At 37.3% G+C, this 21,158-nt stretch overlaps 1 protein-coding gene across 2 annotated transcripts in view; it reads right to left on the reverse strand.

Moving 5' to 3' along the window:
- The window catches only part of LOC134799339 (homeobox protein homothorax), a 346,576-nt gene that overhangs the window by 279,320 nt on the left and 46,098 nt on the right, over positions 1–21,158 (reverse strand). For both annotated transcript variants that reach the window (XM_063771743.1, XM_063771744.1), the window contains exons 4-6: positions 14,063–14,113; positions 7,325–7,375; positions 1,099–1,266 (exon numbers count right to left, since the gene is read on the reverse strand). In XM_063771743.1, the coding sequence (XP_063627813.1) occupies positions 1,099–1,266; positions 7,325–7,375; positions 14,063–14,113 (270 nt within the window). The remainder of the gene's footprint in view (positions 1–1,098; positions 1,267–7,324; positions 7,376–14,062; positions 14,114–21,158) is intronic.

Here is a 21,158-nt window from a genome sequence, read left to right on the forward strand (position 1 = left end):
GCCGCCGTCGCCAGTCGCGTAATGTCGTGGCCGAGCCGTGAGCGCGGTAAAAATCGCCGCGATTTTTTTCTCCCATGTGTCGCTGGTAAAAAACGCTGATTATAAAAAAGCATAAATTATGTTCTTCAGAGAAACGCCACGATACCTATATGTGTAGGTACTAGCCAAACAATAACACTAGCAACTACCCAGTAAAATAATTTAAAACTCTTAAGTAACCTTATTCTCACTTAGGCAAGTTAAAATTGTATCTTTTTACGTATACTTCGTTTTCCAATAGTTTTTTTTTTAATACATCTAATTACGTTTTTCTTTATTCTAAGCTCTGAAACACGTAGCTAACTGGGCCTGCGACACGGCAATATTGTTTTGGTAATATTGACAATGACAGTTCAGCAATATTATAGAATTAATCATGATCTGCGATGTAATACCGTCAGAATGTAATATTGCATGTGAACATGGTGCCGGAAATATTGCCCATATAATATTGCCAATAGCATGTTGCAGGCCCAAAAGTAGGCGCGGTATCGCTAGAGCGGCGGCCTCGCGGTCTTAACGCCTCATTACTTACTAAGTTATTAGTATACACATATTACAATCAACGTTATACGTATGTTTTTTTTAATCGTATACATAAATTTCGGTGCAAAAATTACCGAATGCAACGCAACGCAAAATCCAATAAACCAGAACATCCACCGCAAAGTAATTCAAACTCGTCGGATCGCACCCGTTTTCACCCCTCCACTGTTACGTGAAAATTTTGATTTTAAAATGTAAATTCAACGTGTTAGATTGAATCGTACAGTGATAAGAGGTTGGCCAATTGCAAAAACGAAGATTTGTTCTAAAGGAACTTAAACTAAGGCTTTCTGGGAGCGTTGCCAACGAACGCCCTCAGAGGCCGAGCGTACAGTGAAAAGCGAAGGGAGGCGGAAAATCTAACTAAAATGCGAGCACCCCCTTACGTACTTCGTTTTTGCAATGGCCAAACTAAGAGCAGGGGTGCACGAGGTAGCTCGTGGTAGAGCTGGGTGCTAGTTGGGGATCGCGCCTCTGAATGAGATGGGGTTTGCTATTGTAGGGGGTACTCACGACGTCGGGGGTGGAGGCTCCGTCGTGGCTGCTGTCGGGGGCGGAGCGCTCGCCGTTGGCGTCGGGCGGCCGCGCGGACTCCCGCTCGTCTATCACGAGGTCGATCGGCATCTTGCCCTTCAGACAGCTGATGTAGCGGTGGCAGAAGTTGTCGCACAACTCGTGGACCTGCGCAGAAAGTGGCGTTGGAGACGATGCTGATTTTTTGATATACTACTATCCTTTACGCTTAGACGTTGATGTGGAACCTAATAACATTGTCCTATCTGTCAGGCTACGGTGCTTAAAACAGAAAAGCCTGCATTTTGTGTAGACAATGCAATTTTGGTCTGGCTATTTTACTGCAGTTATGAAGTATCTGAAGCTTATCGCTCTAAATGCTGACATTTAGAGCCTTCCTTTGTCGTTTGTTTACGGTCCTTCTATATTGAGGCGGGAGTACTTCCAGAATATACTAAACAGCGTCATTTAAAGGAAACTCCCGAGCATATGTATTTGTAATACTACTGTAACCTAAATAGATTTCCAAATTAAATGTGATGCTGGGTATGCAACATGGACATTGAAGTCCAGGCAGTTATGAAATCTATTATATGAAATAAATGCTGCAAAAAATGGTATAACATATCTTGTTAAAACTCTCTTAAGATAAAACAACACAGTCGTTTGTATACATCAGTTTAAAAATAAAATGGTTAACATTCGTTTGAATTAATGAGACAAACAATACGTAATTTATGTGAAACTTGAATGTCATCCTATTTGTCAAAAACAATTATATTTAAGTAACTATTGTGTTACCGATCAAACGGTGTCAAACAAAGTGACGTCTAAATTTCTCTCCGTTACTCATTAATTCATAACTGCGGATACAAAGTTCGACCTTTAAACTAATATCAGCATACAAAGCTAAAGAAAAAAACACAAGAAAAACAATACAATAGAAACAAAGGGAATACATTTGGACGCTCGGCCAACTGTCGCTTCACTTGTAAAAACTCCAAATGAATCGTAAAAACGGCACGAAACTCATTTTTACTGTTTTTTAGTCTTCGGCCCCCAAGCGCGTATTAATTCCTCGCTCGCTGTATACATTCTCATAGGCATAATTAGCTTAGAAATTACCATGAGGCAATAAAAAGACTAACGAAATTTTTAGACAGCTTTTACACGGAGCAATAAAGCTGGCAGGTGACCCGCTCGAAAAAAGAATCGAAAACGAAAAATGAAAATCGAACACGCACGGCGTCTTGGCGGATTTCGAAAATAGAACCGAGCAGCGGAAGCGGAAACGGTGCTCCCGCCGTTGACAGCTAATTATGTCTTCGGGATACTAATTTCCTAATCGACAGGTTTTTGTAAATTACACATCGGAGCACGCACGCGCTGCAGTTTGTTTATCATAATTTGAATTTTACAACCGACCGTTGAAATTCATATTTATGGCTGTGAGAATTTTATTGACACTACAACGGATAAACGCTACTGCGCGAACCGAGCGCTGTCAATGTCAAAATCTTGATTGAGTGTGCTTTTATAAGCTCACGGATGACAGAGTAAACACACTGTTCAAAATAAAATCAAACATTTTCGAGCCTAATCCTACGTTTGTGACCGACGCCGATACTATTTTCGATTTAAGTGACAGCGACTAAGATTTGACATCGTAACTCTTCGGGGATTCAAATTTGGAACTGTTTTCTCAACAATTTGTGAAAGACCATAACGAAATGTTGCGGCTGAGAAAAATTGAGCCGTGAGTCGTTAAGCAAAGAATTTAAAGTCGTTTGCGTCGTGGTCGTTGATAAGTCGTTGTTTATTAACAGGTAATGCTTTTAATGAGATATTACGGCATTCCGACAGTCGGGTTCGAGACGATTATCGTTTCGAACATCAAACTCTTTCCAGAAATTTAAATTTGGAATGAGCGACTCACGGATTGAGATATGGGGTGTTTCTGAACGAATACTTTTTATTTAAATTTGGAATGTAATGTGATATAATGGCGGTCCGTTGACGTGTAGACGTTCCCTACTCGGGGTTCTATCGCTCTTTTGAACTTGGGATTTAAGTTAAGTCCCTGTTCTTTATGGCCGGTTATTTGAGCAATATTTCCCATTACATTCATAGATATCTAGTGTCATGGTATATAATGGTATAACATATCGATACGTTTGGGTTCAATTGGCGTAAAGGACATTTTGGCCAAAATTAATTATATACCATATAATGTATATATATGGTATATAATTAATTTTCGCCAAAATGTCCTTTACGCCAATTGAACCCAAAGGTATCGATATGGTGCTTACATAATATAATTAGATTTACTGTCTTTCCCCTACAATGATATGAAATCTTTAAAATTCTAAGTTTTGTGGTAATTGGCGCCGCTGCTATTGTATTTATTTTTATTATTCTCAAATTGTCATACACATACAGTTCTAGCAAAATTTTGTAATATGGGGTATTGATACTGTTTTTCTACTATTTCTCCAACTTTTCCTAGTATCATTCTGGCGTGGGCTATCCGCCACGATCGGTGTCACGGCCGGCTAAAAGGGACCGTTATATGCCATTTCCTTTGCTAATGCGACGGGCGACATTTCTGATTGCCACGTTAGATTAGTCCTTATTTTCTAATCCAAAGAGTCATATCTCTATATCTTTTCACATTGACTTACGACGTTTTGGTTTTAAATGAACGCCTTAGTTGTATAATGTTGTATCATATGCGATTTTATAGTGACATAAGCCATTTTGGATTAGGATAGTCTTGTAAACTGAAGTGTGAGGCAATAAATAATTTTAATAATATCATACATAATAATTATAAATATTAGGTATCCCTTATGTATATTTTTTTTCTTTTGAATGCAAATATTGAACGTAGTAAACAAATTTTAATTGCATAACAAAACTTACAGTACCAAAGACAGACTTAATGTCATAAGGCATTCTCTACCAGTTAATCTTAAGGCAAAAAAGAGATGATGTTGGCGGTACATTATGAATAGGTAAAAGTACTAGACAATTCCGAAAGTTATTATGATCTTTATTCATCATCCTTCTTAGGCTAGGGTTTTTATAAATAATATGAATATAAAAGTAAAATATAAAAACACTTACAAAACAATATAAATACATATAAACAGATAGAAATAGAAATAGAAAATATTTATTTGGCATAAAAACATACATTAGGTACAGCAAATTAAATAAGTACAAAAAAAACGTACACCAAATAGGATGCCGCTCAGCATAAGCAGTGTCTGTAAGACACGGCGCTGGTTTTCAGGGCACCCAAAATTAAAACTAAAACTTATAACTAATACAGAAACAGATAGAAACAGAACAAGACAGAACACGGGTAAGAAAGAAGGAGAGAGAGAGAGAGAGAGAGAGAGACCACATTTATTTCTCATAGTAGTCATAGTTCACAAATGTGTTTTTTTTTTTTGTTTTTTTTAATATGTCCGCTTAGTTATAACTGGTTATAAACTTTGTTGGGTTGCGAGTAAATACTGTTTTAGGTTGCACTTAAAAGAGATAACGGATTTGCAGTTTTTGATTGTTATAAAAAACCTAACCTAGGGTACCGCCAGCAGCGGGGCAGGGCTCAAGCTACCGGTGGTCAGGGCCGCAGAGAGAGGAACCGGCGGACTATCCGCGCCGTGTCTAAGATCACCGATTATGATTATTATTGAAACATAATCATTTTTTATTAACAAAAAAGTTAAAAAAAAACTGTTTTATGAAATTGTAATCGATTTGAATTTTCATTTTATCCACCAAGCAATATTAATCCAATATATTTTTCATTAAATTAAACAAAAACGTAATAAGCGGGCAGCGGTTCTTTCAAAAAGGAAGATTTAAATGACAAGGGTCTAACATTTAGTTTTTTCTTTTTGCAAGGGCATGTATCCAGAAATAAATGGACAATATTATACTTCAACGTAAATTGGCAATATTATGCTCCAATATAAATTGGCAATATTTATGTAAATCCCCCGCCATATTGCATAACGCGGCCGGGTCGGATTCTTTCCCAGTTTTTTTTTTATAAAAAATAAACAACCGGTCCTTTGGGCCGCATCGCATTCAAATCGGTTGGCACCTCACTCCGCCTTGGTTAGCATGTGATTTAAAAAGTTAAACTGACATTTAGTTTTAATTTAACGATACCTTGATTTGTTATTATGGATTTGAATTTACGATTATATTAAAAAATAGTTCGTCATTTTTAATTTATTTTAATATACCTACCCGGCCCTGTGCTGGCAACCCAGACAAAGCATTAGAGGCTTAATAAAAAGTTATAAAACCGCGTGTCGTAAACGGGGTCCCAGGTTCGGTTTCGGTTCGGCCCGTAAACCAACAAATCTGACCTGTCGTAAATCACTTAGCCACGTCGCGCAGATAACGTTTACGATGTACAAACTAAATATTAAAAAAAACTACAAGAAGCGTTGTTTGACTTGTTACTTTTTAATAACGGCTTTTTTATAATTTCAACCTAGCAACACTACAATTAAAAATAGCGTGTTCGAATTTAAAATTACGCGTTTGGAACAGCAACAGCTAACGAGCGTCAGATGCGTTCGAAAATTAAAATCTTTAATATTAGGTTTTTTATACAGAGCACATTACCGAAGGAACCCAAGCGTCTATCACATAATATAATTAGGGAACGCTGGGGTACATTAAAATACCCAGCGACGGCCAATCAGCTGCGCGACGAAAAAGGACTTAGCCGCGATCCCCGCCAGCGGCCATATTTAAAATATTGAAAACATAAATCAAAAAACGTTATTGGATATTATAATGTGATTCTATCGTAAAAACTGAATAACGTTTCTGATTCCGAATCTCGAACTCATTACAAATCATTAAAGCCTTTGACATTTTTTATACAAGAAACCCTTTTATAACGCTGCTCATAAAATGTTTTATCAAAAAAGCGAAGTAATTACAGCAAAGTGGGGAAAAAAGTGCACTTAACAAGATCTCATTGTGCGCGGGCCGGGCGGGCGTTCTTTTTATTTTTAATTATTAGTTTTAAGATCAAAAACCTTCACCTGTGAACGCGTAGTGGAGCGGAAATGGATCCAACTAACGGCGTGTTTTTTTTTATCCTCAACAAAAACCGAGACGAGATACAAACAGACGTGTATGGGATATGAGCACAGAGCAAAAAACATTTTTTCGATAGCGGGGACAGGTATGGCGGTTCTAGGAGCGAACGTTTTGTTTCTTACGCTGCGCCACAATTTTGAATTTCGAATGCTTCTTTTTTAAACCGCTTTTATCTCTCCAGCCAGCAATTCGTACAGAGGTATCGCATTACATTATCTCATTACACTTTTTTGTGTTTTTCCTCCACTAAATTTACCGGTTCCTATCTTAGTATTTACGGAATCCGCTATGGCGTCGTGAGGTATCTCGTTTCTCGATATAGACGTTAGTAAAACTAGTTTCCAAACGTGACCATAATATTGATATAAATTAATTCCAGAGGAGCTGGATTTGAATTTTACGCGACTAATTAAATCGCGTGTAGATTGTACGATTTGATTGCGGATAGCAAAAACCTCCTTGAGTTTACCGTTACGAGTTCGGGGCAAAAACCGGACTCGCCCGAATCGGCGTCGAAAAACTGACAACATTCGCCCCATTCACCGCACACCTGACTATACGATATAGTTTTCGAAATTCGAATGTATAAAACAGAAGGTGGACCGGTTGGGAGATCGATACCCTATCAGGGCTCGGGATCGGTGCGTGTCATTTATATTGCTTAGCAAGTACTGGCTCGGAGCAGCCATTATAAGTGCACTCCCGCACTCTTAACAACGCATATGGATATTAGAGACACCCCATACTAGCGTCTCCCGAGCGTCGGAGGAGTCAACTCTATGGCTGCTGCTCAACGCAACGTTGACGCCACTGCGCAGCAACACTATTTTCCATAGCGCTGACTAGACGCCAACGCTCAAAAGCTAGTGTGGGGTGACCCTAAGATCTCCAGCCCTCATTTCATTGGTCCGCTCCGCCGGAGTACGCTGCGTCCGCGTCGCTTTTGAATACGGCCAGATAATCGAAGCGGTATCATGTTCGGACAATGTTAGGTGATATTTTTGGGAACAGGTTCCCTTGGCCCGGTCCAGATGCATTCCACTTTGTTATAAAAAAAATACATAGGTATAAATAAATTGGTACTTACTTTTTCTAATTCTAATAGGTGAAACCGTAAAACTTGTATCGCTTGCACCATCTGTAAAAAAAAAGTATTGTTAATATATATATAGAGTATATTCTAACCAAAATTGATAAAGACGGACCATGCTAGCTCTGTACGGTATTTGCAATGACAAAGTGAGGAAATGTCATCATTAATGTCAAATTTCTATGAAAGTATGATATTTATAATGACACTTCCTCACCTTGTTCTGTTACATTCGGTGCAAAATTAGCTTAGACGGACTCTTATCTTCTTGTTAAATAATCAATCGGTTTGACTGTTTGAACATGTAGATTATTTATTTATTATTGCACAATACAAGAAAGTACAAATGGCGGACTTAATGCCATGAGCAAGGATCGGACAAACGCCCGTCATTTAGGTAACATACCCCAGTTCCGTACAGTAGAGACTTCCTCGTTTTATGATGTTAACATATTTTATTTTTTAAGATTTATTAAATAACAATTTAACACAAAATATCATCTATTGAGCATTACTAATTCATCGATATTTACCTAATTAATATAGGATATCATCACACCAGATAAATACATACACATAGGTACTTAATTTTAATGACATTGTTTACTACTGGCCATTTAGATAAAATACGTAATATTTCTATCACACTTGTCACACTTTGACGTTGTCTCTTTAGAAACGTATTTTCTTTAAGCAATATAATTTCTTTTAATTACAAATTATGCCTCCCAGACGTCCGGCAAGTGAAAAATGTATACGATCATGGATTTCTTCCTATCCAGATTTATTTTTCGACGGATTTCAATTACGTTGCCGTATTTGTGATAAACGCCTGAGAACCTACCGGAAATCTGATGTTCAGGGTCATGTTGAGTCAAAAAATCACCTGAAGAACCGGAGTAATTCAGAATGCAACACAGATTTTTATATGGATTTGACAATTATGATGATATGTGCTAATATTCCCTGGTCTAAACTGAGCAACTATCATTTTAATACCTTTTTGCAAAAGTATTGTGGTGTCCGCGATATTCCAAGTGAATCAGTAATACGTAAAATTTATTTGGAAAAAGCCTATAAAATGACAATGCAAAATATAAGGAGTGAATTACGAGAGGCTGATAGTTTTTGGGTTTCTATTGACGAAACGCGTGACTGTTTGGGTCGAAAAATTGTACATTTTCTATTGATGCCTTTGAATTTAAACGCTGGTAACAGATTCTATTTAATAGCATCCAAGGTTTTGGAAACGGTAAATGGTGAAACTATTTATCAGTTTTATGAAAATACACTGAACTGGCTATGGACTGACTCTGCTGAAAATTACAAACGGAAAGTATTTATTTTTTCATCGGATTCTGCCAGTTACATGTTAAAGGCTGGAAAATTGTTGAAACGTGCATATTCTCAAATATTGCATGTAACTTGTTTCGCACATGGCCTTCATCGATTAAGTGAAGAAATACGTAATGGATTTCTAAATGCGGATAAGATGATTGCATATATAAAACAAATATTTTTAAAATCGGACTCTAGAGTTAAATATTTCAGAGAACAATGTCCTGGTTTAGCTTTACCACCTAAACCAACAGTTATTCGATGGGGGACTTGGATCGAAGCCGCATGTTACTATGCAGAATACTTTGAACAAATAAAAAGGGTGATAAATGGTTTAAAAAACGAATCTTCCGCGATTCGAAAGGTTAAGAAATTAATAAAAATCCGAAGTCTAAAAAAAGATTTCCTGTTCATCAAAAGATATTTCCAAGTCATTCCACAAAAAATTCTTGAACTACAAAAGACGAAGTTACACATAAAAGATTCATTTAAAATTATTAAAGACATACATACTGTTTTACGAAATATTCCCGGGAGTTTTAGATCTAGAGCTATATCAAAATTTCAATCAATATTTAATAGGAATCCTGATTACGTCACCGTGAAAGAAATTCATGAAAAAATTATCTCCGAGGCACAAGCATATTGGAAGAACAATATACCAATGTCAACGATTACATATGCCCCTATGACGTCCGTAGACTGTGAACGGACTTTTTCAACGCATAAATGGGTCCTCAATTCACGTCGTTATAGGCTCACAAAAGAAAATTTAGAAAAAGTAATGGTTATTCTATTTTACTGGCGAAAGTAATTTTAGGAATGTTAATAATTAAGTACTTTTTCTTTGGATATAAATTATGGTACAATAAATGTATAAAATATATTTTTTTACTTCTTCTTCTTCTTCCTCGCGTTATCCCGGCATTCTGCCGCGGCTCATGGGAGCCTGGGGTCCGCTTGACAACTAATCCCATGATTTGACGTAGGCACTAGTTTTACGAAAGCGACTGCCATCTGACCTTCCAACCCAGAGGGTAAACTAGGCCTTATTGGGATTAGTCCGGTTTCCTCACGATGTTTTCCTTCACCGAAAAGCGACTGGCAAATATCAAATGATATTTCGTACATAAGTTCCGAAAAACTCATTGGTACGAGCCGGGGTTTGAACCCGCGACCTCCAGATTGCAAGTCGCACGCTCTTACCGCTAGGCCACCAGCGCTTTTTTTACTAACATAAGGAAGTCTCTACTGTACGGAACAGGGTTATACCACCCAAATGACGGGCGTTTGTCCGATCCTTGGCCATGAGGCATTCTCTACCAATCAACCATTGTGCCAAATAGTAACTTACAATTGGTGCGGAAAAGAAAATCAGTTTAGAGCGATACGGCGCGATTCGGGAAATGAATTAGACATTCACTAGATATGAAATAGTAAAGATATGTGACGTTCTACGACAAAAGGTACCTTATGGCGGTTGGCGCTTGCGCTATTATTAACGCCGCTCCAATATTATTGCCGCCGCCATGAGGTACCTTTTGCCGTGGAACGTCACATATCTTTACTATTTGATATCTAGTGAATGTCTTATTCATTTCCCGAGTCGCACCGATAAAAGTCAAAAAGTTAAAGAGATGAAAAAGCTTGAACAGATAAATTGTTAGGAGCAAACGTAAGTTACATTGTAACCAATCGCTCAATATATCTATCTAAATATCTACATCTGTAGGTACATGATCAGTTTTTATACCATGTTAACTATCATAGCACGTACAAAAACAAAGATGGTATCAAATGTTTTATTTGGAGATGCAATCAAATGCGATGTAATATCTAATGCTACTTTAATAGCATCTCTGATTGAAGATGCGTTACAATTCAAATCTGTATGTTTTATTACAGTTGTAATTAGTAGTTTTTTGGTAATTAAAGACGATTAAGCCAATTATGCGGGTTGAATCAGTTTGATAGCGCCATAAAGCTCATAAATCATTTTTATTTGACTTTAATTGCTTGTTTGTCTTGATACTACCCCCACTGGACTAACTACTTGACAAGTTGATGCCTATATCTATATATTATCTTTGGCGGTTATACTTTCCATAACTATATACTGCTTTCAGCCATTTTTTTTCTTGCACTTCGCACGATCTTCGAGATCCTCTTTTATGAGACCAATAGCACACATCACATTATTCTGGTGTCCTACGTTAAAGACAATTTTTGAAAGATTCTTCGTATTTTATCTTGTGATAACGTGATAAGAGCGATCAAACACACAAACTGTAGATATTGTCTATACACGCCCTAAATCATGAATACAAAACGTATTGGCATAACACGAAGCTACCAGGCATGCATAACATCTGCAGAGGCAATATCAATTAAATCCATATCTCACACAAAACAACGTACTAACTCCAATAAGAATTTACATCGATTCTAAAATCTAACGCCTACGTGTTAAGATTGAGTTTTGATTGTGACTGCTTTCTTCGGGTTCGAAGGTTCTACCACCCTCAAGCTATTTGCTCAGACACGTTGACATAAGCGAACAGATAAAAATATGTTTTAGCTCTGAGTAAACTTGCTCCTGTTTGTCTTGTATGGGATCCGTGGCGTGGTGAAAGGGCGTTGCGCTCTTCTTAAGCTATTATTCTGGTATTTTTAATTTTTCAAGCTTAACTTTGACATTGGCACTTCCAATCTAATGGTCTAGTAAGACCGTAGACGCAATAGCTGGAGAATACCACCTTCCTTTCAGATCCAAGACTTATGACATTTTTGAAGTTTCTAAAATCTTGCTTTCCAAACATAGAGAAAACTAGAACTTTTTGGCGGTACCATAGACCAACCACCTAGACGGTTTTCTGTGGACAGGACATTTATTGTAGCAACTTTTATACAACTACTTAAAACTGTATCAATTGGATTATATATGTTCTCGGACAGGCCTGACTAAAGTTTGTCTAGATATAAAGATCCAGCCCAAAATAACACTAGCCGAGACACCTCTATCTATAACAACTCCACTAGATTCTTATCATACTTTGAAGAAACAAACGTTCTATTTAAACAGAAAAACCAACATTCCAAATTCAAATAATGTCAACGCGCGGATCGAACGCAAGCGCTTACTGCATCAAAACCAGTATAAAGCATGACCTTCGAATACTGGCAGTTGTTAAATAACTAGAGACCAAGTTGTATTGGTTATAGATGAAGATGATATATGAGAAGTGTCTTTTCAAAAGGACTTATTTTTGTATTGTATTCATAGAGAAATAAGCCCTTTTGAAAAGACACTCCTCGTAGGTTGTGTTCTGTTTGCGCGGGAGCATCTGTGTTGGTTGTGTCAAACATCTGTGTCTGACAGAGGTGAACTATGCAAACAGTAGCGCAAACATAGAGTGCTTGTAATATGTTTGTTGAAAGGTCAACGATTAGACCTTTAACACTTTTTTGGACATTAAGCGCTGTTTAACCAAGATTTTTGAAAAATGTATAGGTGAGAAATTACCCTTTTAATTAACAAAAAAGTCGAATGCTTTTAATGTTGGAAACTTGGCCCAGTTGACAATTTTGTTAACTTTTTTATGTTAATCAATTATGGAAGTATGGGGTTGTCAATATTTCTGTAAATTTACAAAGCACAACCAAAAATTTTGGACACAAACATGAAATTTCACCCTAAGTGGAATAAAAGACCTCGCATTACTCGGTTGATTAAAGACTAAGCTTGAATAGTATTGTATCCTTGACTAAAATATGTTAACGAGGACACCTTGCAACCGAACTGCCTTTATGTAAACGTGAACAATGTCTGTCTGTCAGTTGGTCACAAAAGTATCGCTCGGGGGAAACATGTGGCCACAAAGGAACTTAATTCAATTGGCCCAAATTACTTCTTGTTAAATACTCGTTGAAAACTCAATTGAGCGTTTTTAAAGGATTTTTGTACTTCGGGTTTTGTTGGAATAAATCTTGAGAGGAAATTGCAGTTTGCTGGGCAGTGGTTTTAGCTTGAAGATGTTACGGACAAAAATTATTTATGAAACTTTTTGGCAAGTGACGCTGACGACAGTGGCAAATAGGCTCATTGGTTTAGTAAAAGCCCAATCACTATACCCTTGAGAAGACTAGAATCATATTTGTCGTAAAATAGAGACAACTATTTAAGTACAGTTTCTCCCTTAAACAAACTTGACTATTCATTATTCATAAACGTTTGTCAATAAACCGTTGATAATCGTTTGTCCCTATCCGTCATTTTGACACATCTGCTTGTTAGAAAGTGACAAAATTTGTAGGTTTGTAAAAGTAGGTAGGCTAAATATTATAAATAAGAGTATAAATCTCAATACGATACGAAAATTTACGATTAGGACGTGAAGAACTAAAACATTTATAAGACCGCAACACCTCAGTTCAAATACTTAAGACGAATGTTTTGACTACAACTTTTTGAAGTTTTTTTTTACGCTGCCTGTGCAAACTAACACCGGTGCCACAACCCACATGTCAAGACACAAACTTAGCTATTTTTCTAAAGTTTGTCGAGCGCCCGGATGTCGCTGCGTTTGTTTGGGCGCGTTATCTGTGCATGAATGATGCTTATCAGTGCAGGTAAGACTTAGTTTATGGCGCTGAGGCTACTGTTTTTAAACTCGGTTTAGTTTGTGTTTGCGCGCTGGTTAAGCTCGGTTATCATGGTTTTTGTATGTACCGACGTTGACGTAATGTAGGATATGAGGGCTGTTATTCTTGTCCTACACCGTGCACTTGACTTAAGCCAGCCAGTGTGTGTATGGTCTTCCATTATGCGTGCTTGTTATGAATCCAGAGGTCAGATTTATATGGATTCGCTCGGAGTGCAAGTTTTTCGATGGCAATAGAAGTCATGTGTGTATGTTGGTACGTGGGCTTTCGCGGGCGATGCGTCAGCGCGGTCGCCTGCACCGATTTCCCTAACAAAGTCAAAATATTGAGCGCGTCGCCCCCGCTGCCCAGCGATTCGTAATGCCTAAGATTTTATTTGTTAAAAATCGGTTAAGTATCCGTGTCGAACGGCGTCGGTGGGTGGCCGCCATCTTTTTATTATTTCACTTTTTGTCCCAGCTAGCCGCGGGAGGCGCACGGTGCGATTCAGCTTTTTATGAGTGACAATATATATTTTTTATTCGTATTACTCTATTTTGTTGTTCCGAGAAATATATCTCGTTTACCTGTGGTTAATTTTAGACAGCTTTTTAACTAATCAAATCGTAAATTACGTGGTCGCTGGAGGCGAGGCGAACTATAAAATGTTCACTACTTTATGGCGTATTAAACTGATCCCTTGCGGTTAATTTATCTCTTCTGTTTGTTGTTAAAATAAAATTAAATAATACTTACTAATGAGTCTACTTCAGGGTCCGCTATATAATAAGGTTTTTCTTGGCGTATCTGTGAACATAGAAAAAACAGTACATGAATAATTTGAAGATTTGCATGTAACATAAGTTTATGGTGTGTATAGTGTGTTTTGGATTTATAATGCAGCGCGAGCGCAGCCGGGTGGTAATGCTAGACGTATAATAAAATGCTCGCTCGGTTCGGTGCGCGTGAGCACGTTAGAGAATAAAAGCGCAGAGGCGGCAATCTTCACACTTCTTACCTACATCAAACTTGCTCCCTACTTATAACACCAAGTTACAATTTTCTCAGAATTGATGGCATTGACCATTTGACAAATGACAACTGGAATATTGGGTAGAGTTGCCTGGTTCATGTAAAATTGCAACTTGTTGCATAAAAAAGGGCACTGATTCATAATTACATACAGGGATATACGTGTTTGGACATCATTTCATTACTATCATTTTTTTTTATAAAAACGGAAAAAGTGTCATAAATCTATCGCAACCATTTGTGCAATGACAAAGACAACATCATTAACAGTAATATCATAAAAGTATTATTTTAAGATAAAACGAAATATGTTAATAAAAGCCATTCTTCAACAACCATTCATACAAAAAACTCGTTAACGAGAAAGATTGATGCCAATATTTTCTCTTACTAAGTCGTAATTCAAAGCAACTGATTTATAAACTGATATTTATCAAGTCTTTAAAGCATGCACTTTCGTTGAATAATCGCATATCGTCGGGTGACAAGTAAAAGTCACTAACTAACACCATTGAAATTATTAGACAATAAACCGTGTTACAAGTGTAATAAAGTGCATTGTTACTTTAATTTTTTGATAGTACTTAGTGACTTTTGCTTGTCACCCGACGATATAGTCTCGTAAGACCCACTATAGAAAATTTGCCAATTTTTAATTTGAACCTAATAACCTTTGAAATTAGGATGAATTTTATTTGAAACAAAAGAAATGCTACTTTATTTGGTTTATGAAAGGTTCTTATTGGATTGAAACGTAGTATACATTGTAAATCACATTATGCCTTACAAGGATATATGCCTACACGCACCTTCTGCGGTATTTAATCATTAATACTTAAGAAGCACTTTTTTCGACATTGAGGCTTGACCGGATATGCGATGCTATCACACCGCCTGCTGGACGGATTTTTTTATGTTATTGACTCATTCAACCTTTTATGAAGGCTGACTGACCTGAACATACGAGCGTTTAAAAAATTACATTCAAAAATCTTTTTTTAATATCTTTGCCAAGATAATTTTGTCCACAGTTGTGACTGCTTTGAATCACTATGCGTCTTTGCTGATAGTAATATACAAAAAAGTAAACAAAATAAATATTCTACAGTCTAATTTGCAAGCTTCACAAATTTTCACATAATAAAATTTCACAAAACGTTCGCACAGTGTTTCGAGGCGCGGGCAAAACAATCAAAATTAAATGGACAAAAACCTCACAATCAAGCTATTAAAATATTACACGTACTTTTTAGGGTTCCGTACCCAAATGGTAAGAACGGGACCCTATTTACTAAGAGTCCACTGTCCGTCTGTCCGTCTGTCTGTCACCAGGCTGTATCTCATGAACCGTGATAGCAAGACAGTTGACATTTTCACAGATGATGTATTTCGGTTGCCGCTATAGCAATAAATACTAAAGAGTACGGAACCCTCGATGGGCGAGTCTGACTCGCACTTGGCCGGTTTTTAAAAGATTTTACTCTGCATTTTACGATGCTTGCGTAAAGTTATGGTTTGTTAAACTGATGTACTAAATGATTTTAGTTAGCGGTAAATTTTATATAGAATTAAAACGTATCTAGTTTAATGTGAACGGCCTATTAATTGGATATAATAACAATATCAAGTGCACGATATGGAAAAGTTAACTGTTCACTGTGAGAATGTTATGCTTTGTTTTTACTTGAAATAAAAGTGAGTCTGCTTTTAGTTCATGAATATGAACATATAGAGCAGAACAGTTTTCTTTGCTCTGAAAAATGTGAAAAAAAAATGTTTTGCATGGCCTTCATGCACTACAGAAGCGCTTTTAAATGTAATCACCGTTTCATATGAGACCAGAGAAGCAAAAGCGCCGTGAAGAATTTAAACTAGGTATCGATCTTTTTTTTTATTTTTCAAATAACTATAGAGTTAGACCAAGAAAAGTCTGCAGTGATTTTGATAGCCCACGCAGTGCAAGTGATATTTTAAACGTCAAACTTCTATGAAATTATGACGTATAAATAACACTTGCACTGCCGGGGCTATTAAAATCGCTGCAGACTATTCTTGGTCTAACTGTATCTACATATAACATAGAAAACCACGTCATATGTACTTTTAAATGTTCAAGGTCATAAACATATAAACATATTTGTATGTGATTTTTATAGGATTAGGTAAAAAAGGTGTACATTTGTATGACCGTGACTATAACAAGCAACATGTCACTTGTCTCATTCGCTTAACAATTATAACATCATTTTTAACTAAAACCTTTCATAACAAATGCATGCATTCTGTTACACGGTCTCATAAATTATGACCGTAACGCCGCAGGATAAGGTATAAATTCCTTTGACCTTTAGTTAAACGGATGGCATTAAAATGTATGGAATCGATTAAGATCTCTGGGTCATAAATGTCATCTAAGAATTATTGATTATGAGGAATAATTGACGTTTCAGTTCGAATTTTAAATATTATTAAAATACGCTGCATTCTTAAACGAAAGTTATTTTCGACCAGTACTTTTAAACTACTAGGGTTGTCACTTTAAGTTAGTTCTCAATTTTGACGTTATAACGTAGATAAAAAACGGTAATAACCACGGCTAATGGTGAACGTGAGGTAGCGGGTTTGAATCCCGCCCACTACGTAATAGCTATCATTCTTGACGCTGTCATTATTTTATGTTATAACCCGTTTTATGTCACACTCGTGTTAAGTTTTAGTAAAAAACGTCACATTTTGATTTAGACATGTACCTACTACACAGTGGTTTAAGTTCCGTGTTCTATGGTCAAAAAAGTTTAAATATTTTTTTTTATGCTCCGAATGACAATACCCGAGGGATTATTCCCACAAAGGAAATAAAACAAAACTAGTAGATCACGGCGATAAGTCGACGCTGGCCTTTGGAGCAGGTGCTTTGAGATTTACGATAACATTTTTTCCGTCCTAGAAATTTAACGATTCTTTGATTTTTATTATCAATTTAATAACACAAATTTACTTTAAACGTCGAGTATATAAATGAGTCTATTTAAGCTCCTTGTTTTATTCCAAGATAATTGTCTGTTGTGCCTGTTTGTTATTCCGTACACGGCCCGCCCGAACGGCTATCGTTTTTATATCTTAGTAGGTACTTAAAAGTCCCCAAAATTGGTCTCCAATCTAACCAATCAAAAATTCAGAACCGAAATTACGTGAAACACATAACCCTCCCCCGCCGGCGGCGAGGAAGTCCGTCATTTGGGGGGGCAGCGACCCGTGAACCCCCACTTTTTACCACGAATTAAATGCTAATAAGGTACCCGATCGGCTGATATCGCGTCTTGGGTGGAAATGGTCAATTTCAAGTATTTTTTTCACTGTTTTAATACGCTTTTTGTGAACCTGTTTCGATGCCGATTTGATTCCCACCGAGATTACGTTTTATTTTTGCTTTTGAATTCAATGATGTGAGAGATTTGCGCCGAATGTATCTGTTAGATATTCGGTATGGCTTCGGCACGCTTAATGTCCCCATTATATTTGATATCACCATAAAAACCATGCGTCGCTGACAAAATGGTAGGTGTCGGACGGGTCGCAAAATGTATCTATATGAATCGGGAGCAAGCGGCCATCTTTACTGCCCCAACATCCCGTCGATTTAACTCAAAAACTATTTCTAAAGAGTTTTTATTTCCCGTTTGTCCTTATGTCTCATAAAAATAAACAACCGTAACTTTTGACTCGTCCCTAAAATCTTTGTCTGACGACAATCGCCGTTCTCTCTATTCATTTCACTTACCTGGGGCTTTATGCTTCGCATTGTGCACTTTCGGTCGAAATACAGTATTGTTTGTGTAATTGAATAAATGCCTTCGTGTAAGTCCTTTTGTGTCGCGCAGGGCGCCCGGCGTCCACACGCCGAGAACTTTACTATAAACCTTGCAATATTATTTTTGCCCGTGAGAATTCGATAATAGAGCACTGCTGAATTTCTTACGGAAAAGAGCTTGTCGTCCAAAGCTACCTGAGAGACGGAAAAAATTACGGAACCTGACATTAAATTCGTAAGCTGCAGATCGATTGAGGAATCTCAACCCGGTTCAATGAAGACTAAACTTTATCGGACACAAATTAAAGCGCATAATGAATTGACCATTTAAAGGGTGCTTATTACCATGCGCGGGACACAAGTGACGGCATCAAAATCGCTACCAAACGTGGTACCCTGTAATTTGTAATAAAAAATCTATTTATAAGATAAAATAAAGCACCGAAACGCTACCTAAGATGCCGGCTGATCGATCTCGTCAGACTTTTAATAAATCAGCCGGGGCACGGGATTCTGAAGCTTGTCACACATAAGTATATGATTTAGAATCGAACGCATTCCAGTCGAGCTTTAATGGTAAATTATTCTATAATGCGCAAAGGTCGAGTTTTGTAATTTAGTTAAGTCGCCTCCTATTTAATAACTTTTTATGAAGCCGAGCGCAGGCAGGTGATTTTTTTTTTCGTTTTTGTCTTATCGAAAAAATGCTGGCCGGTCGAGCCGCTACTGAAGTAGTTCGGAATTTAAAATTATAGTGTATTAATATGACGCGTACCTGTTACAAAATTTTATTTATAGTGAGCGCGTGTGACGGGCGGGACCAAGTAGGGAACGAGACGATGACGACACGACAATCACACATCGCGACAACGATGTGCGAATATAACTATATCGCCGTTTACTACCGGCCGTAAAACGACGTAATGAACAAATGTCTTTATGGTATCCTTGTAAACGTCAAATATCAGTCATTTCTCCTTGGGGCGTACAAAAAATGCCATAAATATTCTTAACAAAATGACTCCTACTGAATATTATGGCCATAAACGAAGGTCTATAAAATGAGGTTTGGTTGTTTACCTTTTGTCTGTGCTGGAATTAAAAGAACTTAGACGTGGGACGTTCCTTTTGTTCGCAGGGGACCCAGTAAATATGTAAATGATTGAAAATTATTCATAACGGAATGTATTAACGCTTTGCGCTTTGTCGTCGAAATGTGCAACGTGTGATGGTGGCTTTATATGGAACTACCCGATGGGGTGGTTATGCTAATGAATAGAAAGGGATAATGCAACGTTTTGTTATTCCATGCGTTTATTTCCACCCATTGCTGTATTTTGGCTATACATTTGCTAATAAGCTTCGTTAATCCTGCTTCCTAAGACACTTAAAAGCAAAAATGTCTAAATGACGCTTCAGTTTTGGCCTGCGTATCGTCATCCCCATTAGAGCAGGAGGCCATTATCAGTAGGAGCGGGAAGGAACATGAAAGGAGCGTTTTTCTTACGTTTTTTGCCCCGAAATCCGTGCGTTCAGAAATTTTATTTTAATACAAGAAAAGTATTCAAAAGATACGAGGGCAGGTAGACGGGACGGGTATTTGCTTAGTTTCAGTTTTTTTTGGACAAAGAATTCAAGTTGATTTATGGCCCGGCTGTGTGACGATTTGTGACCTGTAATTTTTGATGTGAGGTTTGTCACTAGCGAGTTTTGATGTTTGATTTATTAATTTACAAGATGGCGGAGGCGTTATCGTTTTGACAGCTGTTATAAGTGTTATAACCCTCAATTTGGCCGGACATGTTATTTGGAGACCTTTTTGACTAAGTGGATTGTAACCACGGTAATTTTGTGATTAGACGTTTTTGTCCTCGTTGTCTGTAATGATGTACCACTGTGCAAAACAAACTAATCTGCGAGCATCGAAATTACAATAATTATAATTTAGGGCACAACGATTATTTTTAAACATCTCTTTGAGGTAAACCATAATTACTTTTACGTACAACTATTAAAATAAACTGGCTTAAAGCTTAGTTACACTTACATTTAGTAGTAGAGTTTCATAATAATTAAAAAAAGACATGTTTCATATTTTTTTTCTATAAAGCCATCTTAATCCTTTTAAGAATGACTCACGTTAGACCGGGCCGTGTCCGAGCCGGAGCTTCCGGCGCTTACTTTTCTATGACATGACAGGCGATCACGTGATGTTTTCCATAGAAAACCATGCACCGGAATCTCCGGCCCGGACACGGCCCGGTCTAACGTGAGTCATCTTTTAAGGTTTTGGTTGGAGTCTGCCCTTGCAAATATAGACAAGTTTACGTATGATTTTTTTCATGGCAAACCCTTGATTAAAACGAGTAAAAATTAAATATAAAAACTACAATTTTGCGTTAGCCTCTTAAACAAAAAAGTCTATACGAGATATACTTTTGAAATCAAAGTTGACCATAGTACCTACACTTAAAACAGTGACAATCCCACCAACACTAACAGTTCCCCCGGGGGTCATTTGGAGGTCAGTTAGAGAGCCAGAGGAATTATAGGGCGCAATAAAGGTGGCATAATGAGTCTTCAGGGCAGTCGGTTAAATGCTGCGCCGTTAAGACGATTACCCCATCCGTGATATAAGGCGTTAAGTTTTTATTAGTCGTTAGGCTTGGGTATGGAAGTCTCAGGATAGTGTGGAAATGGGATAGTATGGCTACAATAAATGTGGCTATGTAAATAAATTAGTGACTCTGTGAGACCGCGCGAAACCCCATGGCTCCGCCATTTTGAATTATAATCGACATAAAACATTTTATACAATTATCGAATCTGCTCAACAGATTTCACGAGAATCGGTTGAAAAATGTGACCTTCAGACGAGAACTTCCGGACATACAAATTATTTTTTGCCAAAACTGAAACGCCTTTGACTCAGTCTATGTATTAGGTCTATACGATGTCGATATTGAAGTTAACCAATTTAGTCGATAGGTTGACTAGACAACTGTATTA

The sequence above is a fragment of the Cydia splendana genome, chromosome 18 (assembly GCF_910591565.1).
Source record: "Cydia splendana chromosome 18, ilCydSple1.2, whole genome shotgun sequence".
NCBI lineage: Eukaryota > Metazoa > Arthropoda > Insecta > Lepidoptera > Tortricidae > Cydia > Cydia splendana.